Source organism: Agelaius phoeniceus, chromosome 15 (genome assembly GCF_051311805.1).
Source record: "Agelaius phoeniceus isolate bAgePho1 chromosome 15, bAgePho1.hap1, whole genome shotgun sequence".
In the NCBI taxonomy this organism is placed as follows: domain Eukaryota; kingdom Metazoa; phylum Chordata; class Aves; order Passeriformes; family Icteridae; genus Agelaius; species Agelaius phoeniceus.
In genome coordinates, this window is record NC_135279.1 from 9965746 (window position 1) to 9992298 (window position 26553).

Consider the following 26553-nt stretch of genomic DNA (forward strand, 5'->3'; position numbering starts at 1 on the left):
AAGCCCAGCCCCAGGACTGTCACCAGAGCTGAGTGGAGCCCACGTTTTGGTACCTGCAGTGACTCTACTGACTTTGATTTATTCCCAGCTAACTTGGTATGAATAGCATCAAAACCAGGGTCACATCTGTATTCATTAGTCATGCAGAACAGAGCTTCAAAATAATCCTCTGACTGACATGCAGATTTATATAATGAAAGATGGGGCAATTCCAGATTTCCCCAGCAAACTGGTGTTAAACAAACTGCTCTGAAGACCTAAAGCCTGTGATGGAAAAGGAACATTTAGACAGAGCCTGTATGTGAGCTATTTGTAGAATTATTGTTAGTCAAATCTATTATGATGCATTCCCTTATGTTCTGTTTTCACCTGTTAAAATAAATTGAGCTGTAGCATTACTAAAAACTAAGAACTGTGAAAATAAAAGAGGAAACTGACATTTAGAGAATTTTGGAGATTTCTTATACTGTAGAAGGAATTTGTAAAATTTAAACTGAAGCCACAAGCACATATTTTCTTCACTGAGAACATCTAGTGTAATCCTCCTGTTCTTCTGGCACCCCCCAGGATAATCTACAGTTCATAACCTGTAGGAAAAATAGAGCCCAAGCGAGCAGATGACACTGATGCTGAACTCCATATGAGGAGATTTGCTGCCATCTTTTGGTAGATGTGTGTTCCAGAAATTAATGAAAAATTCTCTCTCACAGATACTAAACATTTTGTTCCTCTGCTCATTCTTAGCCCACCTGCAGCATCAGCCCCTGGAACTGTGTAAATGTGGCATCTGGGGACATAGTTTAGTGGTGGACTTGGCAGTGCTGGGTTAACAGTTGGACTTGATGATCTTCAAGGTGTTTTCCAATCTAAACAATTCCAGGATTCTGTGATTCTGGGCACTCAGCCTCTCCTGTAGGGGCAGCCTGTGAAAATTAATCTCAGCTCCCAAAACCCCTGTGGGTGCCTGTGGGGCTGGAAGGGCTCAATATGAGGCACGGGCTGGGCTGGTTTCTTCATGGTCTGGCTGCTCAGAAAAGCTGTAGGGAACAGGCTGCAATCTCTCTGCGAGTAATAAATACTTCTTTATGCCCAGAGGTAATAAAAGAATATATTTGATAGTCTGGGGCAGCAGTAGGATGGTGCATGGGGGGAGGGAGCAGGGCTGGGAGTGAGTGCTCCACAAATCACACTCATGATATCAGATTTACCTTTGCAGAGGGCAAAGAGCTGAGGCTGCACTTTGGCAGGGGCAGGTCGAGGAGCTGCTGCACAGGGTGAAAGTGCACCCTTGTGACTGGGCCAAAGGGGTGTTGGGGAATATCCTGGGCCCCTGCTCCCCTCTGGGGTCCTGCCTCTGCCACAGCAGCCTCCTCGCTTCCCTTGCTCCTCTGACTGCTGAAGGAGGAGGGTTATGCACCCCAGCAGAAAGCTGCCCACTGGTTTTTGCTGGGCTATGCTTTTTCATGGGACAGTGAGTGAAAACCAGGGCAGGCTTTGACAGGCCCCAGGATGCAGGAAAAGAGGGAAGGTACCAGCTGCTGCCAGAGGGAGAACACAGAGGGTGTTGAGAGCTGACACTTCACCCTGACTGCAGCTCTGCACTCTGGTTACAACACCCACACTTGTAGTGGTGCCTGGATCAACAAAATTACTGTGGTCAGAAGAACTTTCCAAATTTGAAAGAGACCTCTTGTTTCTGTGGGTTCCTACCCTGGTGGCAGGCTGCACACTTTATTTTAATGTGGATTTGATATCCAGCACAGTTCCTTCAGCTGTTGCTGCCTCAGCTGCCTTTCTAAGGTCACTATGTGGCTACACACAATCCTTTCCCCTCTACCACCCTGCCACGACAAGAAATTCCTCAGATCCCACTGAATTCCACAAGCCACTTCATTTATACACTTCAATTCAACATTAAGTTCCTTGCAGGGTTTATTTAGTTTGAACCCTGACCAAAGTTCCCTAGTGCTGTGTGTGTGCTCAGCTGCATGACTCCAGCCTTGCTCCTGGGCTGTGCCAGGGCAGGCACCACTCACATGATGGGGTACAGCCCTGCCACGGCTGTGGGAGCAGTGCCCTTCAGAGAAATGCTGTTGGGAAAACAAAGGTATGAGCCAGGTAAGAGCACAAGCAGGGAAACTGCCTCCTCTCACCATCTGTTGCCACTGTGCAAGGGAGGAAGAGCAGGAAAGAAATAATTAAAAAACCAAACCAAAATAAACCAATGTTCCTGTGAGTGGGATGTAAACTCTCAGCAATGATTTTTTTTTTTGACACAGACGTCCCCTGTGTGGTGGAAGCAGAAGGGTGACCAGCCAGACCACCAGCAGTTTCCTGGCTGGGATGATTCCCCTGTTTATCTTGTGGCTGATGCTCTGAGCGTCCCAAAGACCTCCAACAGTGCAGGACTGCGTTGATATCTCATCCTGAAAGTGGCCCAGCTCCACCTCTGTTCCCCTCTGATAGCAGAGCACTCCCTGCCTGAGTGTTTTGTCACCAGGCGAGTGTTGCTCTGGATCCAGTCCAGCTTCCCTGTAAGCTGTGAGGGCTGATTCGTGTGTCTGAGGGGGAGTTGGGAAAGCCTAACTCAGCTCCCTAATTCGTGAGAGCCTCTCCCCGCCTGCAGCCAGTCCCCACGGGGGGAGTATTGCTGCCTCGCTGACCCCTGGCTCCTGACAGCTCTTTGGACACTCACAGATATCACACACAGCCTCACCTGCTCACAGATCCTCTTTCAAATCCTCCCTTCCTCCTTTCCCATCAGTCTTGCCTCAACCGGGATGTGGGGAATTGAAATTTTAAAAAGACGGGGGGTTAGAATTAAACTCTAAATTGAATTCTAGGCAATTCTAATTTAGCTAATTCAGACTAAATGGGGACTTTGATCGAATCAGTACAGTTTGGCTTGGAAGGGCCCTTTAAAAGTCACCTCGTCTCGTTTCCCGCAGAGCCTGGCATTCTGGTACCCAGGCGGCTGCAGGTGCCCCGGCTCGTACCGGGGCCGGCACCGGTGCATCCCGCGGATGCCGCAGCCGGGGCCCGCTGCGGTGCCTCGAGCGGGCGTGGCCGGGGCGCGGGGGGCGCCCGGCTCAGCCCCGCCGTGCCCGGGGAGCGGCTCCGCAGCGCCGCCCGGGCCGCCCCGCCCGCCGCGGCCGCCCCGCCCCGCCGGTCCCGCCCGCCGTCACGCACCGCCGCCGTCGCAGAGCCCGGGGAGGCACCGGGCAGGGGCAGCCGCCGCCGGAGGAGGCCGAGGCGGAGCGGAGCGCAGCTGCCGCCGCGGCGGGGGCAGGTAGGGCCGTCCCGGGCGGGTGCCGGGCCGCGCCGCGGGGCGATGCGAGGCGGGCGGCGGGAGCGGGCGCGGGGCATGCGTGGGAGCGGGGGCAGCCCGCAGCGCCCCGGGCGGGTTTGCCCACCCGCGGCCCGGCGGAACGGGGATAAAACCGTGTCCTTACGTAATGCCGGGCATTGCGACACGGGGGCCCGCTGGGGAGGCGCGGGCGGCCGGGGCATCGCGGCCGGCGGGACAGCGGGCGCGGCGGGGTCCCGGCGCCGCATCCCGGGATGCCGCCGGCCGCAGCGGAGGCCGAAGCTGGCGCTGGCCCCGTGACGGGAGGAGAAAGGTCACTGGGCCACGGCGGCTCCTGCCGAGCGCTTCAGCATGCGGGATCGTTCTGCTCCTTCCCGGGAAGCAAAGGTCGAAGGTGGCCCTACCTGCCCGCGTTTAGCACCGTCTTGGCTCTGACATCCCTTTCACCTCGCTCCTCTGCGCCCCCGGCATCCTTCTTGCGGGTTGGCAAATTCATTCTGATATGTACCAAAGCCCCAAGCCTCAAGCCAAGCAGGCAAACTGATTTCTTCTTCCATGTCATTTTGCTTATTCTGAGAATATAGGTTTGTACTTGTGGGGAATAATGTCAGTTTAAAAATCCCCATGTCTCTGCTTTCTGCTCCTGTACCAAGCACTGTAGGGCCACAGCAGCAGCTGCCTCGATTCTGCCTTGTCACAGCCCTTGCTGGGAACAACTCTTGCTGGAGGGAGGAAAAGTCTTTGACTCATTCAGTCTTTAGGTATTTGCAAAATAAAAAAAAAAAAAAAGGTAACAGATTTTTCAGAAAATGGAGTGGAGCTGACTCATCATCAGTGACCAATGCAGGGTTGTGTCTCTGGGGAATATTTATAGTGATTCCAGCAGAAACAGATCCCAGCTTGTTTCTCAGATGACTTAGTGAGAATAGAGGTGTGTTGCAGATTGTTTTGTTGGGTACAGTGGATGGTTGAATAATCACCTTTCTCATGGCATTTCACTTATGAATTTTTGTAAGAAATTGGCTTTTGCACTATTGTAATGACATTCCAGAATAATACCTCCCCCTGGTACTCTCCATCAAAGATTTGCACTGATCCACCTTTTGTTCCTGCCCACATTTTGGGGTGTGTGTATGGGGGTGTGAAGGTGTGGGGGACATCACTGTTGGCTGCTGCAGCAGCAGGAGGATGTCCCCAGCCCTGGCACTGTTAGGCTGGAGGCAGAATGCACAGCTCAGGCCTTCCTGGGCTTGGCATCTGCTGCAGGTAGGGAAAAACACATCCACCGGTGCAGCAGATGCTCCTTTCCTGCGTGAGCTGTCACATGGTGCTGGAGGACAAAATTCCATTTTAATTACTCATCCCCGTTGATGTGGTGCTGGGTGTTCCTGAGTGGGGCTGGCAGCGAGGGACATGTCCCTTCCTGAGCGCGCTGCCGGGCGTGCGCTGGCCTGGGCCCTGCCATGCTGGTGGCACGGGGTGGGACAGCAGCACTGCTCTTTCCTCCTCTGCAGGTACTTAGCAGAAACAGGTTAATTTACCATGTGGGGATGCGGTTCCGTGTTCTTCCCTTGCAGTTTAGTAACTACAGTAGCTACAGCAAGCTGCGACTTCCCCCCAAGTTAATTTAATCGATTCTTATATGTGATAGTTTAATAAGGGGCTGCCATACAACACTGCAGTTCCTAATGTGTACCTATACAATTAAGAGCAGGCTGTCTCTTTCTTTAATTCCATAATTAGTATAGCCTAAATAATGATATTTACATTTGCTTTTAAGGGGTTTATTTCCTTTATGCTCCTCTGTTTATTGGGCTACAGAGTTACTGCATAAACACTTCTGCTCCATCATGCGTGCAGTTCCAGAGCAAAGCTCCAGCAGGAGGGCTGGGATCCTGCGAGTGACACAGGGACGCTGCATGGCTTTATAATGTCTGCAACAAAAGAAATTGTGGACTCCCCATCTTAAATTTTGAGTCATAATGGTGCATGGATTATATGATGTTGGCACAGTAGCAAGTTGGGACAAAAAGTGTTGTTAAGTATTGTGTCTAATAATGCCGAGTATTTGCAAACCACGTGCTTTTACTGGCTTCTCAAAAGCCTCGTGAATGTGCCTAACTTGATGTTTGACCTCTGTGTGACTGTGCATGTATTTAGGGGTAAGTGTGCTCTTAAATCTCTGCACAATGAGGCTGCTGAACCTGATCTGAAGCAGACTGTGGGCATGGCTTGAAGGAATTTGGGATCTGGACCATAAAACCCAACGTGTGGAGCCAGCACTGAGCTCCCCTGGGATGTTGTAGAGGGACGCTGGTGCCAAGTGGAGCTGGTGCCTCCAGGCAGCCATGGGATGTGGAGGGAGCTGGCCCTGCTCTGTCTGAGAGCAAAGCCCCATCCTCTGTGGTGTATTGACACAACAGACATTGGCTGGGAAATGACACTGCCCAGGCTGGGGGTCCAGAAAGGCACCTAAAAGCTGCTTCATTCCAAGGAATACTTTTTCCTTTAATGAAGGAGATAAATGAAAAATAAATCAGTATTCTTTTTAACCTTGCGGCAAAAGAGCCTCCTGTGGGTTTTTCCCCATGCAGACAGACTGTACCTGGTCACATAACCCAAATGCTGTCTGTCCCTCCCAGCTGCTCCTAGCAGCTATAATATGTCCAACCAGCAAAGTAGCACCTTTTGTTACTTGCAAAAGTAGCAAGTACTGTGCTACTTTCATGCTTTTGGAGACAGGGAGCTGCAATGTTCAGAACTATGGGTACCATCAAGAAATGGTACATGAGTTCAGATTTATTTGGAATAAAATGTGGCTACATAAGGATAAATCCAACCTTTTTACTTTCTTAGCCTTCAATCTGGTAGACTTCCATTGTCTTAATGGGAATGGACTTGATTCTTATCTTAAATTTTTAGATCATTCCTTTCCCCATGTAAATATCATAAACCTGATAAATATGTGCAGGGAAACTTTAACCTAGGCATATATGACAGTTATCAAGCAGAGATGAGTTTTTCTTTGGTTGCAGCCAATCCTTGTATTTGCCAGGGCACCCTGTGGGTTTGTTACTTTTTGGACTGAATTTGATTTAATTGCTCAGAACTGTATCATAGAGTAAAAACTTTGCCATCTGTGACACTGGAAGATACTCAAATTTGGCCTGCTGTAATGAAATCTTTACTGGGGCTGCCTCTTGGGTCCTGCAGCTCCAAAGGGAGCTCCTGTTTTCTCCCTCTGGCAGTTCTAAATCAGGCACTCCTGGAGGTATGCTCACAGCAGCACTTGGAGCTTACTCCTCAGTTCAGGTTTTCTTCAGTCATCACATGTGCTATGGTGTTTCTTCCTCAAGAAAACCAAAATATTTTTCCCCTCAGAACACGTTACAGATATTCTGCTTGGCCCGCTCTGTTGAGGTCCGCAGTCACGCTGAGCTATTTGCACAGTTGGACGAGGATAAAAGCAGTGAATTCATTTCAGTCCAGACCTAATCTGAGTTAATGTGCAGGGATCCCACTGGTGAAAAGCAAGGGCACTTGGCCACGGCCATTCCTTGATCCTTTAAGAGTTTGAATCCCTGCTAAGCACGCTTGTCTTACAACCTGTACTCGCACAGGATGTAATCAGGTTTGTTTTCCATCTGTTAAACAAGAGCCTTCTTATTAGCCAGTGCAAACAGAAATTTTTGTTTTGCTCTTGCTGACAATGGCAAGGTTAGCCACCAAGTACACGGCTCCTAGCGTTTTCCACACTCAGCAATTTTAAACACCTTGCTCTGTGTGTGTTATATGATTTACCTTACAACCAGCAGGGATTTGGCTTTCAGTATTGTCCCCTAATTATAGTAATTGTCTAAGTGGAGCTCTCATGTCTCCCACTGTTCTGGGCCCAGACTGCAGCAGTGGAGCAGCCTGGCACAGCTCATGCACCTGATGAGCCTGGCCACAGCCAGAGGGATGCACAGGCATCAGGGAACAAAACTTGGCTCCATGGGTGTGGAGAAGGGAAAAAAAATGGTTATGACTGAGAAAATCCAGCCCAAAAGCATACAGCATTCATTTATGAAAAAAATATTTTGATTCTCTGAAGTGACTCAAAGGGACTGTTGATAAAATAGGTCTGATAGATTCCGAGATGCAGCTGGCAGAGCAGTGCATTATCTTTCAAAGCAATGCTTATTTGATTTTTGAAGTGTAGAGATTTGTAATATTTTTAATTTTTGATGATGCTAAATGGCAATATCCATCAGAGGGTTCTCATGGGGCTGGGCTGCTCTGGCAAGGCAGAAGCATTTGCTGTACATAGACAGCTCTTAGTGACTCCTGCCAAACCTCCCCTGAGTGCTGCCTGACTTTGGGGGCTGATTTCCAAGCAGGGGATTGTATCTGCTTCTAGTGACTTCAATGAGGAGCAGAGGAATTACTTACACAAATATAGTAATACTTTCTTAAGGGGTTGTTCTGCTTATGTTTTTGGTTTTTTTTTTTCCTTTTTCTTCCCCCTTTTTAAGGCTAATTTTGTGTAGAAAAATTAAATTCCTGCTTTTATGTTTTCACAAAACAAACCCAAGCAGAGAAATTTAGGTGGATTATAAACAGCTAAAAGTACTTTGGAATATGAATTTAAAAAAAACCCCAAAAACTCTTTAGCTGGTTGTGTATTTGAGGATGCATTTTAATACTGGATATAGCTGGGAAGAAATGACATGCACCCAAGTAGTCTGCAACTGAAGCTACATCATAGTATGTGCCCTTGTATCCTACTTTATGTTCTGAAAAGACTGTTTGCTTTTATTCAGCCACCAGATCTGTTTTGTTCCCTCTAGGATAGGGATTCTTCCTTTATGCAATAGCAATATCCTGCTTTAACAGGCACCAGCTTGTTGTCTGGAGTGCTTGAGGCGCTGAGTGACTGCAGAAAGTCCCTATCTGATCTCCATGGGGTGGTGAGCTTGCCTGAGAGCTGCATCCCAGGCTGCAGCCAGAGAGATATTAAGGCACCCTCGTGTTTGGACCTAGTGGGTTTGTGTGGGATTTAAAGGAGTTGTTTTTGTTTTCTCCTAACATTGAATGCTCTGGAGTAACAATGTGAGGCAGTTTTTTAAGCATTTGCATGCATATGTAGGAAACTGCTTATTACTTTTGAATAGCCAAAAAGTTAGTGAATATGGAATTTTAGTGCAACATCTGGTATCAAGAGGATTAGCTTTATAAGTACGATTTATCTCCTTTGCTGTGTAGAATTTGGAAATCTTGTCTACAAAGACAGAAGATGTGCACCATTTCAGATAGCTTGACTTTGTCTCTCCTAAAGAAATTACTCTATTTGAATAAGGGAGTAGAAATTATTGTACATGGATAAAAAAGGAGATTTGCTTGGTTTGTTCCTCTCAGAATCCTATTTTCTCCTCTGTATATGGTGAGACAATTTTCCCAGTGGCAGAGAAAATGGGATGCATTTATGTCTTTTGCAGGAGGCCCCTGAACTAAGAATGTCAGGGCCTGCTGAAGATGGGAAGGTGAGGACCTCCATGGCAGTGTGGGCATCCCTAAGAAACAAAACACGGTGGAGGAAGCTCCCCCTGCAGTGTCCCCAGCCCTGGGCTGTGCCTTTGCAGGGAGCTCCAGTCTGCATTTTGCTGCTGAAGCAGGGTTGTGGCTGCCCTCCCGATGGCCTGGCCTCACAGGGTAGCCTCCCTGCAGGCTGAATTTTTCTCAGCAAGGTCATTTTTTCTCAGGTGCACAGAAAAACACCGAAAGGTCAAAGTCTAGGGAGAGACATTAACCCATTAATAGTGATAGTAAAGTCAAAGAAAACTGAAGCATAAGAATGTCTATTTATTGATTTTGCTGACATAAATGTTATCCATTTGCTGTTCCGAATTAGGGGAAGAGAAATGTTCTGATGGTGGATGCTTGTTCTGGTTACATTTCCTTAGTGAATGAGTTGGGATCCAAATGATTTACATCAGAATGCAGAGATCCATTGCAAGAAACAGGAGAAACATTTCCGAGAAATAGGTTGAAAAAAACAGAAGTTCATTCATGAGTTACTCTGATAAGAAGACAACAGTTAACTCTTTGGAAAGGCATAGACAGTTCCTTTTCATTAGCTCTGCAGCCTGTTTCACATCCTTTGTGGCAAGTACATGGTTATTGCTGCTGCTGGCTCCCGAGCAAAATGAAATCCCACTGTTTGCAATAGCTGCTTTCTTCAGGCTGTATTTAAGTGGTGGGTGTGGGATACAAAATAAAAGAGGCTGAAATGAGCTTAAGTTTCTTGTTGCTTAAATGAATTAAGTAAATTTATGAACACTGTAGTTTCCTTTTTTTTATTTCTTAAATTTTCCTTTCCAGAAAATGGCTGTTCCACCTGCATATGCTGACCTGGGCAAATCTGCCAGAGATATTTTCACCAAGGGATATGGTAAATAAAGCCAAAATAAGTTTGGGCATTTGCTGTCTACCTGACTCCTGAAACTGTTAGGATTTTATTACTTTCCCCTGAGAAATACTCCAATTATTTGCATTAGAATCCACAGAATCACAGCTTCACATTGCCCTTGCTGTTTGGAAAGGGAGGGTAACTTAATTCTCTTTTGATAAAATTCTTCCTGTTCCCCATAGAACTGTTGTTGGTTTTGTGAGAAAATTGTGTGCTGTATTTTGGCTGTGCCCTTGTATTGATGAACAGGATCACTGATGGCAATAGTTTGCTTATGAACAGAATGCTGCTCACTGGGAATAAAAGTATTATTACCTAATTTGGTCCCAATTATATTGCTGAGGTCAATAGGATTCATCAGTCAGGTGCCATCTGAAGTGGGTACAAGCTGCTTCTTAGAAACACATGGGTTGATAACTGTGCCCTTGGTTTAACTATTTAATAGTTCACAGGTGATTTAGAAGAGAGTTTTAAGAAATAAATCAAAAATGCTTTTCAAATCAACATATATATGATTCATATTTTTTACTCACTCTCTAGGTTTTGGGTTAATAAAGCTTGATTTGAAAACAAGATCTGAAAATGGACTGGTGAGTTTGAAATGCAAAACATTGCAGTGGTTTTGTGATTACTGTATATTTCTTTTAAAAATAAATATATTCGTATTTATATGAACTAATATTTAACAAATTATAATGGCTGATATGTTCTACAAGTATTAGCATTTGCTTGATTGTATATATGTATATATTGACAAATACATATATGTATAAATTATTTTTTTCTTTTAGGAATTTACAAGCTCAGGTTCAGCAAACTCAGAAACAAACAAAGTCAGTGGTAGTTTGGAAACAAAATATAGATGGGTGGAATATGGATTGATGTTCACAGAAAAGTGGAACACTGACAACACACTAGGCACTGAGATTACTCTTGAAGATCAGGTAATTTTTGGCTCCAGTAAAGCAATTTACAAATTCACATACGCCAATGTCTAATTAGAAATCCAATCACTGAATTTCTTATCTGTTCAGCTTGCACGGGGCCTGAAGCTGACCTTTGACTCCACCTTCTCTCCTAACACTGGGTAAGAAATGAGTAAGCTAAAGTGACAAAAAAGGCATTTTTAACTTTTTTTCCTGAGATATCAAGAGAGGTAATAATCAGCCAGTGTATGATGAAATCATGTCCACGTCATTTACACCTTAGTGTTAATAATCCCTTTATAATCCTTAACTATAGCAAGCAAACTTAAACACAATAACTTGAAAATTATAGTTAGAATTAGAGAGTGAAGAAAAAGTGGTGGTTTTGCTCCATTGTGTATTTTTGGCCATGTCAGAGGATGAGCTGCTGCCTTAATAAAAGCACCAAACAAGTCAGCTGTAATGCAAAGCTTAACGAGCTCCAGGGGCCAGTTGGCCACAGCTCTGATAGGTTGACACAGAACTGGGCTCTTGTCCCGAGCTGAATTTATCATCTGAATTCTTGCAGGCCACAGTGTGCCTGGGTGGTGGATGGGTATTCCTGACATGGTGATTGGATGCCTTGTTTTATGTGGGCCAGAGGGATTAAGCAGCAGCTGTAGTTCTAGATGTTAGTTTATTTTTTTCCCCTGATTATCTGTGCAAGCAGTGCTGCCAGTGAGTCAAAATACTCTGCACATCAGCTTCCCAGAGCAGCAGACTGCACTGCAGGCTCTCAGGGTAATAGTCCCAGGGGAGCTTTCACCCTGTCTTTTAGATTTAGTGTTCTGCATTGTCAGCTGCTTTCAGTCCACTCCTAATTCTAGATTAACAAGATATTTTTGTTAATCAGAAAAATATCAAGTAGATTTTTATAATTATTTCTTAACTAGTAGGATTCTTAGAGAAATTAAAAGGAAAAACCTTGTTCAAGGATGATGTTACAGGTCTAGAACTATTTCTTGGGCACCTCACAGAGACTGTAGTTACGATTGGAGTGAAATTCAATCCTGGTGTGACCTGGCTTAGTTTGACAGTGATGCACCATGTCTGAATATGAGACTTCTTCTCCTCTCCTTATTACTTACTGACTATGACAAATCTTTCAGCAGGTAAAGTCATTTTTTGGAGCACTCTGTGTTCTTACCTCTGTCCCTATGACATTGGTGGAAGAGGTACTGCTGGCTTTTACAGAAGTTGCAGATGAGTGCTTTTGGCACTCCTGTACTTTATTTCTGATTCTGCAAAACACAAGAAATTTCTGTGAAATTTCTGAGCTAATAATAATAATAAAAAGAGATCAGTCTCTGTGTGAGATCGGTCTCAGCTCTGATACAGCACTGATACTGTTCTTGGAGGTTGTTTTTGTTAGCTGACGTGAAAGGTTGATTTGAAATTTCAAATTAGTCTGACTTTTCCAGAAAGATTTCAATAAAGATTTGGTCAAAGACAAAAGACACTTGTAAAAAGAGAAAAAAACATCTTAAATTAAGAGTAGCTGAATATATTAGACATAACTCTCTTGCCTTGTGAAAGTCTGCACCCTTGATGTAAATCAACCTAAGAACACATGAGAAAATACTGTTCTGGCCAATAGTATAAAAATAAACAAATGACTCGGGGAAGTTTATTTCTGCCTCAACCTGGCAGCTTTCTGGTGGCTGTATATGGCTGTAACTATTAAAGTCCATGAAGTACCATAAGGAGAAATGGGGATGTCAGAGCCACTGAAGCAGCCTGCTTGCTTTACAGCAGAGATTTTCACAAAGTAGTGATTTCCTAATGTCTGTCACAGTGAATAAAATTACCCAATTCACTAGGATTGTCTAAAAATTGTTTGCCTGGGACAGGCAAAAGATTTTTGCTTAGGACAGCCAAGCAAATCCACCACTGTGGACTTCTAGTGGCAAATCTGTAAACTTCGACAGTTTCCATTCCTTCCCTGTATGTACCAAACCTCCAAAACCATTGTATCAGTTGGAGATGAGGATATGGTTTTGTTAATTCCCATCTGTGTGTGGCTGCTTTTCAGAAGACAGTCCAGAAGTGCTTTGTGGGGCACCACACCACATTTTATAGCTCATTTGCAAAGAATTCACTGTAGCTGACTTAGGGTTTTGTAAAGGTGAACACTGAGAAGGTGACATATCATGTGGCTCTCTAGGGATGTACATGTTGTCTTCAGGAACTATTACACTGAGTTAAACTAAGTGATGATATGATGGAATTGCTACCTACAGGTGTACCTTTGCAAAGATATGATATCTGTCTTTTCTCTTTAGGAAAAAGAGTGCTAAAATTAAGTCGGGGTACAAAAGGGAGCACATCAACATTGGCTGTGACATGGATTTTGATATTGCGGGTCCTTCAATACGTGGAGCTCTCGTGCTTGGCTATGAGGGGTGGCTGGCAGGCTACCAAATGACTTTTGAGACAGCAAAGTCTAGAGTAACCCAGAGCAACTTCGCTGTTGGCTATAAGACTGATGAATTCCAGCTTCATACTAATGTGTAAGTATTGGCAGACAGGCACTAAAAAGGAATTTGGAAGGATTTTGCTGCTTACTAAACAATGAAAGGGTCAGAGGTTCAGCAATGGTGAACAAGGGAATGGTGAATTGGAAATTAATTCTTCATTAAAGATGTCAAGCTGTATTTTTTCAGCTGCATTACCTTTTCTTTGAGTTGTGTGGGTGAGGGAGTGCATGATGGAAAGAACTGAAACTCACTGAGCACCCAAGGGTCCAGTGTCTGTCTAACAGATAAGGACTGTTAGAATCCATTAGTGATACAATAAAAAAAATAAGTTATAAAAATACTCTTTGTGAAAGCTGAAATAAAAGCAATGCTTCCTTTTACACCTGTCAACATCAAGCAAAATGGTGGTTTGATGTGTAGATGAAAGAGTTAATCAGAGGATGAACAAGAACAGGCAAAAGGGAGTGACTGGAAGAGACAGGGACTGGATTTCTTTTATTACTGGAAGGGATATGGTGTAAAAGTTTATTTGGTACTGCAACTTCTAATAATATATTTACACAAGTATTTGTCCTTTCTGAATGTATCAACAGTGGGAAGCCAGGATCAAATTCCATTAAAACTTAAATTTCTCTGTCTCCTGTTCCTCTTAAAAAGGCAATTTATGCCTTTGCTTTGGGGAGACAGTTTTTTAAGATGAGGCAATCCCTAATCCATTCTCCTGGCCCCCCCTTTCCGTGCCCTTGGGTAATTGGATATTTTGCATGTAGCAGAGCTATTCCAGGCTGTTTCCATCTGGGGGCTGAACAACTGTTCTGCCTTCCTAGAGCTACTCCTTCAAAGGCCTTCTGTTCCGTTTCACGCTGCTTTGCAGCGAGCTGGCTTAGGAAGCTCCCGCTGCCTTACAGAACAATCGAACCCCCACAGCCCCAACAGTATGTTTGAAGGATTGCCAAAGCACAAAACTGTGGGCAGAAAACTTCCATCAAAACAATATGTGGGTCCCCTTCCACTCTGGAGTTAGAAGTTACTCCTTCAAGTGCAATGACTTTCAGCTTAGTTGTGTTGTAGCAGTCCAAAACATTGTATTATTGGCCTTTGCTAAGAAATGCTGTGGTTATTATTACTGTTAATTAAAGCAACAGCAGAAACTCATAGCAGCAGTGGGGGCTCCGATCTGTTTCTTGTATTCCTGAGGGTCTGCTTCTCAGGTTGCTGTTATTGTACAAAACTAGAGATGCATGATACAAATCGGAATCTTATTTATTTTTAATAGTAGATTAGTTAGGTGGTTGATGTATTTCAGCTTTGAAAACGTGTCAGAGCTTTTGAATAATCCCAGAAAGAGTTGTGTATGGAACTTCCCTCACTAGGCTGCTTGGTTTTTACATCTACACAGGTCAGTGTTTCACTGGGATGCTGTGGCAGAGCAGATAATGTAACTAGGTGGGGCATGAAGCATGTTTTTTTTGTTCCACAAACCAGCTGGGGACTGTAGAAAGTTACTTGCCTTCAGGTTGCCTTAATATATTAAATTTCATAGGGGGCTAGTGTTATTTTTTTTACTATACCTACATTAAAAGTGCTATTATTTGCATAAAAAAGTGCTATTATTACTATTAGAGTTAAAAAAGAAGTTGACATTATTATTATTCTTTAATAATAAAAACAAGGGAGGTAGGGCTGGATAATTTCTAGTTTTAAGTATGACTTTCCTGATTTTTTAAGCATAGCTCAGACCGCCCCCCCCACTAATGTTGCAGGTCAAGACAGAGCTGTGTGGGAACCTTGCAGAAAATCTGCCTGTATAACCAGCTCTCCTCAGTCCTTTTTAATCCCTCCTTTTCTTGAGAGCCAAGCACATGCAGTTAATGTGAGCTTCAGTCTTATCTGAAGTAAGTATTGTAGTGTTTTTCTGGAAGAATTGCTCTAACAATTTAAGAGGCTGTTGCTATTGCTTGAACTTCTCAATAGGCGTATCACTGCTGTTGTGCAACTGTTATGAACTAAAGAATATCAGACCAAAGGGGTAAAAGGGAAAAGATCCTAAATGTACCCCCTTTGTAATCACCAAAGGTCTGGTGTACTCCAGTAATTGGAACCAGATTATTTCACAGTTCAGAAGAATCCCAGATCTTCCTGGGGTTTAAAGCCTGTTTTCTACAATATGTTTGTATCTTCTCTTTAAGAAGATAAGCAAAAGTGGAAATTCAGATGCTCACTGGTTTATGAGGAGTGCAAAGCCTTTAGAAGTCTTTTGGTCTTGTTTTTATGATCTGCATGCTCTAACATTTTGCCTTTTATTTACCACACTTTATTCCTCTTTGACAATGGGGCAGTAGTAATTGGAATTTGTGCTACTCACCATTCAGCTGTGGACCAGTGCTCTCTGCAAAGCAAAATTAGTTCCATTTCTGTTTCTAGTCCATAGACTTTAGCACAGATGTACCATAAGGACTGTTGCAAATGGAACTCATTTGCAAAAGCCTATAGACTTGCACATTAAATTAGCATTTTCACTTGTGATACAGTTCCTCTGTGTCTGGTAAAAGCATGCTGACATGGCAGTTTTGGGATGACTCAGGCTCTGTGACTGGGGTACAGCCCTCTCAGGGCACAAGGAAACATTTGCCAGGAAAAATAATTATTTCAGAATCACACAGGGAAAAATAAATCCTCTACTACAAAGATTTCCATCTACAGGAAAGGGAAAATTAGAAGCTGTCATTGTTGGTCTAATTTTTGATAGTTTGTCATGGGTTTTTTTTCAGTTTCAGAAGTGGATATATAATAATCTGCAATGAATTGAAGCGTCTAAAAATAGCTGCATAACCAATCTGGCCTAATGTCTCTATCTTAGTTGTTATAGGGATATTTAATGAGGTGTAAATGGATGTTGTGCAAATGCAGCTCTTACTGGAAAAATAAAAGATGATTGTTTTGGGTGCTGTTTAAAAGGACACTGATGCGTTCCTTCCAGGAATGACGGAACAGAGTTTGGCGGCTCCATTTACCAGAAGGTGAATGATCAACTGGAAACTGCTGTGAATCTGGCCTGGACAGCTGGAAATAGCAACACTCGCTTTGGAATAGCAGCCAAGTATCAGATTGACCCAGATGCCTCTTTTTCTGTGAGTCCTGTGCATGTACATTTGTATGCTTTTGAAAATAAGTGCTTGTAATGGAAAAGGAAAGCAGCCTTTCCATCAGCAGTCTTGATGCAGCTCTGTGCTGTGTAGTTGGATCTGTTCTGGTTTTGGCAGCCTGAGAACACAGCTATTGGATTTTCCTTAAAGGAGACACAGAATGTTTTACTGTATCACTAGGCACTATTTTGAGGCTGGTTTTGTGTCAGTCTGGAAGAAATTAAAAATAATGTTAATAAACCCATTCTTTTCTACAGTGACTGTAGATTGTTTCAGATTTGGGATTTAAGTTGTAGAAAAATTAACTCTAGATTTATCTGGGATTTAAAACTTGAAATCCCTATATGCTTAAAAGCTGATGCATAATTCTCAGGTATGGAGAACTTTGAAGAAAGATTCTAAATTATTTACTATTTATTACTAAATAATGCTTTTTTGTTTCCCTTTAAGGCTAAAGTGAACAACTCCAGTCTGATTGGGTTAGGATACACTCAGACTTTAAAGCCAGGTAAGTCTATGCAGAAAAAAGTCTGAATCAATAAAGTGATACTTTAATCTTGAAATATCAGAAGTTTTTTGGTGATAAAGTAAGGTGGGTTTTATAAGATTGCTCTTCATGCTTGGCAAGCCAGTGATGAACTTTTCTAGGGACTGTTCTGTTAATTTTGGATATCTATTGAAAGCAGAATTATTAGAGACCATTGTCCACTCACCAGTCAAATAGTCTTTCATGTTGATATAAAATATGTGTATAATTTTTGTGTCACAGATCAGTAACTAGATTTTTAATATTTCAGATGCTTCCTATTAGAGTTTATTCTTCTTAAAAATGTGACTTTCTCAAGGTCCCCTGGCCCAGGAAGAGGGCAATCTTTCTGCTGCAAAATTGGTTTTAATGTAGTGTAATAAATCTGCTGCCAGAATACTGAGCAGATTGACATGAGATATTACAGCAGATGGGGCTTGGGCTTTTTCATACCCAGATTTTAAAGTGGTTTAGAAAGGTGAGTATGTATCAAGGTCCCAGGTTTTTGTAATTCTGGACTCTAAAATTAGATTAATCAGTAGACCAGCAGCAGTGACTTGGCTCAGAGCTTTAATTACTCGAAGTGATAAAAAGCAGAATCTATCATCATAGTTTATTATAAATTTCATAATTCAGAAAGATTTCTTATCTGTAAATGGTTTTAAAATGCCCAGTCCTTCCAAGGCCAGCTGCCAAATCCCATTAACTTGGCTACCCAATAAATTAAAGCAGTAACAGACGTGGCACTTTCTGAACATAAAGCTCATTCCAAGTTTTAAGTTGACTTTTCTCTCCCTTTTCTCTTTTGCAGGTATCAAACTGACATTGTCAGCTTTGTTGGATGGCAAGAATATCAATGCAGGGGGTCACAAACTTGGTCTAGGATTGGAATTTCAAGCATAAGGAGTGATTTCATAATTGCTAATCTGAAAATACAGCATAGCTACCTTCAGAAAATAGTGTACCTTTCAATGTTTTGTCTGGGGTGCAAGTGTTGCTACGTATCTGTCCTGCTAGTCCTGGTTTAAAGACAGCTAAGCTTTAAAAATGATATTAAAGAAGTGGAGACAAAATCATGAATAAAAAATCCTAGCTTTTTTTCTTTATGTAATCGCTCATCACATCTGTCAGCTGCCATGTGATAAGAAGAAGGAAGGTGTTGATTACCTCTACTAATATATTGATGGCACAAGGAATGTGATAATGTGTTATAAACCTGGGAATTGCAGACCACTCTATTGTACTGTTCATTGTGTAAGCAAAATGTTCTGACACCTAAGGTTTCAGTCAATGAGGGAATGTGCAAAATTGTCTGAAAAAGGGATTTTAAAATTTATTTTTTTAGATATGTGTTTCATCCATGGTTTGTCTTACTTGGTTATCCCCCACCTACTGCTGTCTCCAGAATGCTTTAGGTTTGTCTACCTTGTCCAAGTCCTTGTGGAGGAGGTTTGATGTGGCTCAGCCAATACTGCCTGTCCTGTGTTGTGGTTCCTTCCCCTTGCACTGATGAAAAAGCTTGTTAAATGGACATAATCAGGGAAGAGTCTTTGCAACTGCAATCACATAGTTGCATCACTAATTCTAAAACGGAATTTTCTTTTATTACCACTTTTTTTTAGCAACTAAATGGGTACATTTTTAGAGAGTCTTCCATTTTGTGTGGAACTAGACCCCAAAATGCTGTACTTGACACTACTAAAAATGGATAAAAAACCCAAACCTGACTTGAATAAAATATTGAAATGTCATCTTTTACTCTGTGTTTGTATTAATTGTGAAAACAATTTCATCTACATTTGTGGCTCCAGCAGAAGACTGGTAACATCTTGGTGCATGTTTTGTATCACACAAACCAAAAATATTTAGTAGAATTAAATTCCAGATGTGGCACTGTTCTTAGCACTGTCTAAGCTCTGACAACTGCACATTACACATGTGTTTATCTCATGGGTAAAACAAGATAACGTGACTTATTTGTCCTTTATTATAGAATTCAGTAAGTGAATTACCTCCCTATAAACAAGTACATGTGGGCAATGAACAGCTTGCATCAACTTCAGTGGCTGTTGATTAGTATTTGTATTTTTCACGAGGAGGCCATGGCCGTGGGTGGCTGCAGATGGCAAGAGCTGCGGTGCAGGATGTGCCCGATGAGGCAATGCCATTGCGACAGCGTGACACTGCAGAGCCACCACCTCAGGGACTGCCCGCAGCTTGGGCAAGGCTGGCCTCCCCTCAGGGACACTGCAGAGCCACCACCTCAGGGACAGCCCGCAGCTTGGGCAAGGCTGGCTTCCCCTCAGGGACACTGCAGAGCCACCACCTCAGGGACAGCCCGCAGCTTGGGCAAGGCTGGCTTCCCCTCACCGGGACACTGCAGAGCCACCAGCTCAGGGACAGCCCGCAGCTTGGGCAAGGCTGGCCTCCCCTCACCGGGACACTGCAGAGCCACCACCTCAGGGACTGCCCGCAGCTTGGGCAAGGCTGGCCTCCCCTCACAGGGACATTGCAGAGCCGCCAGGGCAAGGCTGGCTTCCCCTCACCGGGACATTGCAGAGCCACCAGGGCAAGGCTGGCTTCCCCCTCAGGGACACTGCAGAGCCACCTCAGGGACAGCCCACAGGCTGGGCAAGGCCGGCTTCCCCTCACCGGGAGCCATTCCTGAGTATTTCCTGTCTCATTTAACCCAGCGCTCCTGGGAACAGTGGAGCCCTTCCAGACACCACCGGTCCAAAAGAACCGTGTGCAGTCAGCTCCCAGGAGCATGGCAGACACAAGCAGCGAGAGGAGCAGAACCGGCCTAAAGCTGAGATTGCAGCATTCAGATCAGATATTAAAGAAAACCTTTTCTCTCTCGGGGTGGCCGGGCATTGGAGCGGCTGCCCAGGGAGGCGGTGGAGTCACCAGCCCCGGAGGGGTTTCAGAGGCGCCGGGATGCGGCGCTGGGTGATGTGGTTTAGGGGTTACGGTGGCGGTGCTGGTGGAGGGTTGGTCTGGAGGGTCAAACAGGTCTCCCAGCCCTGCTGGTTCCATGACCGTGTGATTCCAGCGCTCCGTGAGCGCACGGTTCCACTCCCACCATTCCACCGTTCCCCGCTTCTGTGACACCGCCCTCGGCCCCTGCGCGCGCCCCGCGCCTTCCCGCCCGTGCGCGTGCGCGGCCGCCTCACGAGGGGCGGCGCCATCGCCACGTCCGCGGAGGGGCCAAGATGGCGGCGGCCGGCGGCGAGCGGCGGGGCTCGGCGGGCCGCGCCCTGTGCTTGCTGCTGCTCTGCGGCTGGGCCCTGGCGGCCCGCGGGCAGGAATCCCCCGGTGAGAGCCGCGGGGCCGGGCGGCGGGGCTGGCTGCGGGCTGTGGGCGTAGCGCGGTGGCCCCGCCGGTCTCTCTCACCGGTCTCGGGTTGGGCCTGGAGCGCTGTGCGGCCTCGGCCGGCGCGGGTCCTACCGTGAGTGACCGGGCCTGGCCCCGGGGGTGGCCCCGGTCTCTGGACTGCTCGGGCTGGGCTGGGGGCAGCGGGCGCTGGGCTGTGCGCAGGGGAAGGGCAGCGCCCCGCGGGGGGCGGGAGGCCGCCTGCCAGGTGTGCAGAGCTTTTATTGCTGTGCAGAGCAGTTTGGCTGATCACTTCATTCATCAGGCGGGATTCTTCATCTAAATACTCTGGCTGCGTGCCTGGTTTTAGTCTTCCCTCCCCTAGAAATTAAGCTTATGTTATTCTGCAAGTTGACTCCTAGTTAAGTGTTTTCTTTCTCCCCCTTAAAATTACAGGCGGCTGTAACCGAAGGCTAATAAGAAATGCGTGTGTTAGGGGCAGTGAGTTTCCCTTTGGTTTGGATGGAGTACTGGCTGGGCAGTGAAGAGAAAGGAGTTAGGGAAGGAAAAAAAGGGAACTGTTTGATCCATCACTTCCTTCCGTGCTTGTCAGTATCTCCACACCAGCTGTATTTGTGTTGCCCCCCACCTGCTTTAATGGGCAGGCAGTAAGAATTTGGGACAGAAATCTGTAGGAAATGGAGAGTTTTTAACTTCAGGAGTCATGAAACAACTTGCTTTCTAAAAGCAGTTTTCCTGGAAGTGAGTTTTAACCATGATGGGTTTTTTATGTGCAGTGTTTATGTTGCTAATTCTGTCACCGTGATTGAACGTTAGTATCTGTTTCTGAAGCTGAGGCATCTCTGGATCTAAAATCATCTGACAGTGTTGTGTAATTGTAAACAGTGCAACCACCGTTTGTAATGCCAAATAGTTTTGGGTAAATACCATAAATCAGTTGTGGTTTAGCTACTAAACTTCCAGCTGCTATTAAAACAAAAACCCAGGCATATTTTAGGAATAAGAGGAAATTGCTCTTTCTCAGTCTGAAGGTGCAGCAATAGCCACTGAGAGTCCCTTGCATTAATATATCCTTCTAAAACTTCAGTGTTAAAATTAATTCAAGAAGAATTTAAAGTGTAAGACCAGATGCAATGTAGTTTTATAGGCGAAATATGCTTGTTTGTATTTCTAACAGTATAGCTATTACCCTCTAAATAGTTTTTGTCTGTTTGGGGAGGGTAGCAGTAAGGTTGACCTCACTCACAATATGCCAGTAGCTATAAACATGAAATTATCTTGCAATTGCCTTTCCTCATATTTATCTCTGCATATGCAACTAGCTGGCTTAAACTTGAGGAGATGTCAGAATTCCCTAAACTTGTCCTGGATAAGAACTGAACAAGTTAATGTTGATATGATAATTCAGATGAGTAGATTTTTCAGCAACAAAAAGTGTGGTAGATGTGAAATGGTTGACTTTGAATTTCAGCAGAGAGGCACCGCGGTGTCTGCTTCACGTGGGATGAGTTGAATCTTCTGTGTTTTACAGTTGGGTTAAAGAGTAATTCACACTGCAGAAGTGTGCCATGTAAACAAGAGCTCTGTTGTAACTGAGCCTCAGCAAACACACAGGTTCCATGAATAACGTGATTCAGTGTCCCCTCTGTAATATTTTACTTACAAGTAACCTGACACGAGAAGTTCATTGAATGCTTCATTTCTAGTCTGCAACTTTCCTGTGAGCCTTGAAAATGTTTAATGAAAGTATTGTTGCTTTTGTAAAATGAAAAATTAGTTTGGCATGCCAAAATAACAGGCAAGTATGGTTTCCCATTTTAAATGAAAATGCAGGCTGAAAGTCTAAAATTTGTTCTACATTTTTAAGGTGCCTCTGGATTTGAATCTGGTAGTGATGTGCTGCAAACATGAATAGTTTGCTCATTTTTAGGCTTTAAAAATTAGCTATTAAATTCTGTCTGCATCTTTTTTTTTTTTTACTGTCCTTGAGATAAAGAAAAGGGACAGTGGGCTCTGTATCTGGATTTAATGCTCACCTTGATTTTTATGTAGTTCTGCAAAGTCCTCCCAGCATTGGAGAGATTGTGAATTTGCCTGAGGGTGCATTGTTACTGTGCCATTTCTGACTTAATTCATTACAATAATTGCTGCCAACAAAAGGCTTTCCTCCAGGAGCATGGGCAGTGTTTGTTCTTAACCCGTGGTTCAGTAGTTTCATTTGAGATAATGGAAGGTTGGAAATCTGTTTCAGTGTCTACAAATTCAATAAAAATCAGTGCCTGGGAGGAGGTACTGCTGTCTAGTGTCCTGACTGAGAGGACTTCACAGTGTCTTCCCATTCTTTGTTGGTGAAACATGCAATGGTGGAAGATCAAAAACGTAACTGCAGGAAAAGCTTTCCTGAGAACATCCTCGTTGGTAGACCTCAGCTCATTCAGTGGGAGGAAGAATTTGATGATGGAGAAAATGCTAATCATGTATGAGCCTACAAGATGTCATGGATGCTCAGAGGGAAGGATGACATCTCTTTGAAGTTCTTATGTCTGGAAAACAGGCGTGCTGGTTTTTTCAGGGATGCTTTCCACACTAATCTGGAAGGCATGTGCTTCCAAACTTTAGTTCCTGTCCCACTCAAGACTTTTCTTTGGAAGTTGCCAAAGTGCAGGAGTATGTATTTCTGCATATGAATGCTAAAAAGTTTGCAGTGTGCCATATGCTGTGTTCTTCATGTGATTTCTTGTCTGTGAAGGAAATTTGTGGCAATAGTTTTCTGTCAGAGAAGTCAGTGCCTTGTGCATAGTGCTGATTGTTTCTCATCCTTTTCTCAGGTTCTGTGAAAGAGGATATTCTTAATACAAGAAATATTTCTTCTGCAAGTGAGAATGAAACACTGAGTAGATCCCAAAATTTGACAGACAGCTTGCAGAGTTTAAGCTCAGCAAGAAAGGAGGCCAAAATCAATTCAGTGACTGCAGGAAAGCCACCTACAGCAAATGGTGACTCTTTGTCACCTGTTGTCCCTGCTAGTCCAGTATCACAGGTGGATGTTGATGCTTCTGAAGATACTAAAATTGAGGAAGAAGATCTTCTAACAGATTTGAAAGACACACTAAATAGTTCCCCACCCATCATCAAAGAAACTATGGAGTCAGATGGAGATGACTATGCTTATGAAATGACACCAAATTCCAGATACAATCCAGACCTTCTAGAGATTTCAGAAGATGACAACTCTGACACCATCAGCAATTACAATGAGGAGATCAAGACCCTTGATGAGAAGATAAAAGCTGTTTCTGTCTCAGGGTTGGATGAAGAAGAAGACAGCCATTTCTTTTTTCATCTGGTGGTAGTTGCCTTCTTAGTAGCTGTTGTTTATGTCACCTATCACAATAAGAGGAAGGTAGGTGTGCTCTGAAAGGCTGAGAGAAACAGCTGCAGTGTTTAAAATAAAGTTGCATTCCCTTGTACATGTTTTTAGGAAGAGGAACTTGGCTTTTTTAAGAATTAAGTCTTTGACCACTAATGTGCAGATCATTAGTGTGATTTTTATCTGCACAATGAAAATGAACTTGAATCAAATATTTACAATAAGAAAATGAGTTAATTGGTAACATCAGTAATCAATCAGTACAGTAATGGACACTGGCAGTGCACAACATGAATTCTGTAAAGGAGACTTGAGCCAAGTCAAGTGGGGGTGAACAATTAACTAATTTTTTTTCTGCACAGGAAGACAAGAAATTAAAGGAGGTTTAACTGCAAATTGTGTGGGAATGTTCTTGTTATGATTGGTTATGATTGTGATAATCTTTCTAATAGTCACTTTAATATGGTCTTCATATCATAGACATTCTGAGGGTGTAACTACCAACTTTTAGAAAATGTTTAATGCTGCTTCCAGTTTTACATAGAGAAGCTACTAAGTTACTATTTTCAGGTAAATGTTTCTTCAGTACAAACTAATTCTCTGTGTCTCAAAAATAGTCTGATTGTTGTTTTTCCAAAATATATTGCTAGCATTAAAAATTAACTTCAGCCCAACCAGACACAGCAGAAGTGCATGCACAAGTTTGCATTAAACCACAGATTCCTTTTTAGATATGAGGAAAGTTTAGTGTTTATCTTTGGGGGAGAACACTGATCTGGGTGAGGATTTGCAGGACTTGGAAAAAAAAGCAGCTAAAACCCCAAAACCTTCTTTACTGTGCAGTGGCCTATCTGTAATGTGCATTGCCAGCTCTTTATAGGGGAAGATGATGAAGGCTGTTGCATTTTGAAAATTTATCTGAGAGCAGTTCAAATAAGTGATTAAAAATGTATTGTCTTTGCTACAGTAATGCCATTGCCAGCATGGGGGGTAAAACCATGGTGTCAGTACCACTGTGAAGCTGTCAAAGCCAGGATGTTTCTGCACAGCATCTCTAAGTTGTCCTGTTTTGTTTCAGATCTTCTTACTGGTGCAGAGCCGAAGATGGAGGGATGGCCTGTGCTCCAGGACAGTGGAGTACCATCGTCTGGATCAGAACGTCAACGAAGCAATGCCTTCCCTGAAAATAACCAATGACTATGTGTTCTGAAAGCACTGTGACTCGAGTTTGCTGAACTGATCACTCTCTGCCTGCCCAGTCATGTAATGATATTCAGGTATTCTAAATAAGCTGCTTGTACAGAAATGAGATGTACTCTCTTTGACCTGGATGTTTTGGAGATTAAATCTCATGGAAGATCAAGGGCATGATCCATCTGTTTGCTACTTTGGTCGGGTTTTATAGCAACTGTGAAGATTGAGAATTTAATAAATTAGTGCTCTTTCCATTCATTAAGCATCATTCTCTTCTGTCTGGAGCAGTCTTAATAGTCATACTGCAAAAAATAAGGATAAAATACTTTAGGTCTAATAAATTAATGACTTTGGCATCACTAAATCAAATTAATGATCTCTTTGCTAATCACTTACATGGCTCATAAATTCCACTATATTGCAAACTTAAAATATATTTTTTTCTGTGCTTAAATTCTGATGCTGCAAGTCTTTCATCTCATTTTTTCTGATTCTGTTTTCTTGTTGCATAATTTGATCCTATTTTGGCAAAATAGCTAGAATGGCAATTTAATAATTTATATATGTGTTCATGCCATAAATAATTTTATAACAATTATGTATAACCCATTTTATTTCACAAGTTCTGTACCATATATTTCCTAAAATGTTTAAGGTGTTTGTGAAGGTATGCAGCTTTTCTTGACTCTCCTTTTTTTTCTCTGATGCTATTTATGACTTCATTGTCTTTGTAATTAATGAGTGGAAAACAAGCCTTGTTGAATAATTTTACTAAAATGTAGATAGCTGACAGGCTTTCAATACATCAAAGCTTTCTGTTGAATTTTTAGACAGTTGGGAAATGGCTATGTGATTTGTTATATTATAAATGGGAGAAACTGTAAGAATAATTTATTTGGTTCTTTTTCTGACCCAGGTAACAGACAGGTGAAAGTAAGTGCCAGTCTGTGGACAGTGCACTCTCATTTTTGACAAACATTTATGCATTAGTGTAAATCAAGTTACTGTTACAGTAGTTTTTTTGTTTTTGTTTTTTTTTTAATTTTGTCTTTTGTACTTCCATTATTTATGTTTTCATGAGTTGTAAAATATAAAATTTTAGTTTTCTGTACATTCTGTTTGTGATTTAGTTTTCAGACTGATATGTTTGTAAATAATGGTGAATCAGAACCCCATAATTAATAACTTGGTATTCAAGTAGTTATGTAACATTTGGAAACAAATAAATGTCACGCCTGTTGGCATGAGGAGTCTGAAGGCATGGTACTCTTTAGGAATGAAATGCTAGAAGTTCTATATCCTACAGTTAAATGCATTCTTTTCATAAACACAGAAAGTAAAGCACAAACAAAATATCCCAAAACTCTTTTCTTGCAGTAATTTTTATTGTATTTGGACTTGTATCACTTAATATTTTGAATAAGGTTTTTCAAATAAATGACAATAATAAGCCTGTGTTTCTTACTGTAACTGTTTCACTGCTTTTATACAGTAACTTACCATAAAGAACTTGCTTATGCTTGGAATTGGAAACCATTTCAAAACCATCTTCTCTGTTGCCCATACTGGGTGTATGAAGGTTTGTTATGTGCATCTGTTGAATGCTGTGTAGGGTAGATAGCAGGGCTTATATTAAATATTTTAAGCTGTGAGAATGAATACATTCTTTAACAAGATTTGTTTAGCTTAAGTTATTTAGTCTGTAATTCTTGTGGAAGATATTTGAAATTCTTACCTGAACATACCCACTTTGAAGTGTAACACTGCTGTGGGCAAGATCTAAAGGG

At 43.1% G+C, this 26553-nt stretch overlaps 2 protein-coding genes across 2 annotated transcripts; both read left to right on the plus strand.

The window, feature by feature from the left end:
* Positions 1–3155: 3155 nt before the first annotated feature.
* Positions 3156–18620, plus strand: VDAC1 (voltage dependent anion channel 1). The gene is made up of 9 exons (XM_054642703.2): positions 3156–3289; positions 9668–9737; positions 10296–10345; positions 10547–10699; positions 10790–10842; positions 13003–13230; positions 16178–16328; positions 16794–16851; positions 17681–18620. The coding sequence occupies exons 2-9, from the start codon at positions 9671–9673 to the stop codon at positions 17770–17772; spliced, it is 852 nt and encodes a 283-aa protein (XP_054498678.1). The 5' UTR covers positions 3156–3289; positions 9668–9670; the 3' UTR covers positions 17773–18620.
* Positions 18621–20028: 1408 nt separating this feature from the next.
* Positions 20029–26221, plus strand: C15H5orf15 (chromosome 15 C5orf15 homolog). The gene is made up of 3 exons (XM_054642874.2): positions 20029–20184; positions 23031–23605; positions 24651–26221. The coding sequence occupies exons 1-3, from the start codon at positions 20082–20084 to the stop codon at positions 24780–24782; spliced, it is 810 nt and encodes a 269-aa protein (XP_054498849.1). The 5' UTR covers positions 20029–20081; the 3' UTR covers positions 24783–26221.
* Positions 26222–26553: the final 332 nt, after the last annotated feature.

Coding starts and splice junctions, on each gene's coding strand:
- VDAC1 (XM_054642703.2), top strand. CDS start 9,671: ATGGCTGTTCCACCTGCATATGCTGACCTGGGCAAATCTGCCAGAGAT. Junction 10,700..10,789: donor AGATTACTCTTGAAGATCAG/GTAATTTTTGGC, acceptor TTATCTGTTCAG/CTTGCACGGGGCCTGAAGCT. Junction 16,852..17,680: donor CACTCAGACTTTAAAGCCAG/GTAAGTCTATGC, acceptor TCTCTTTTGCAG/GTATCAAACTGACATTGTCA.
- C15H5orf15 (XM_054642874.2), top strand. CDS start 20,082: ATGGCGGCGGCCGGCGGCGAGCGGCGGGGCTCGGCGGGCCGCGCCCTG. Junction 20,185..23,030: donor CCGCGGGCAGGAATCCCCCG/GTGAGAGCCGCG, acceptor TCCTTTTCTCAG/GTTCTGTGAAAGAGGATATT. Junction 23,606..24,650: donor CCTATCACAATAAGAGGAAG/GTAGGTGTGCTC, acceptor GTTTTGTTTCAG/ATCTTCTTACTGGTGCAGAG.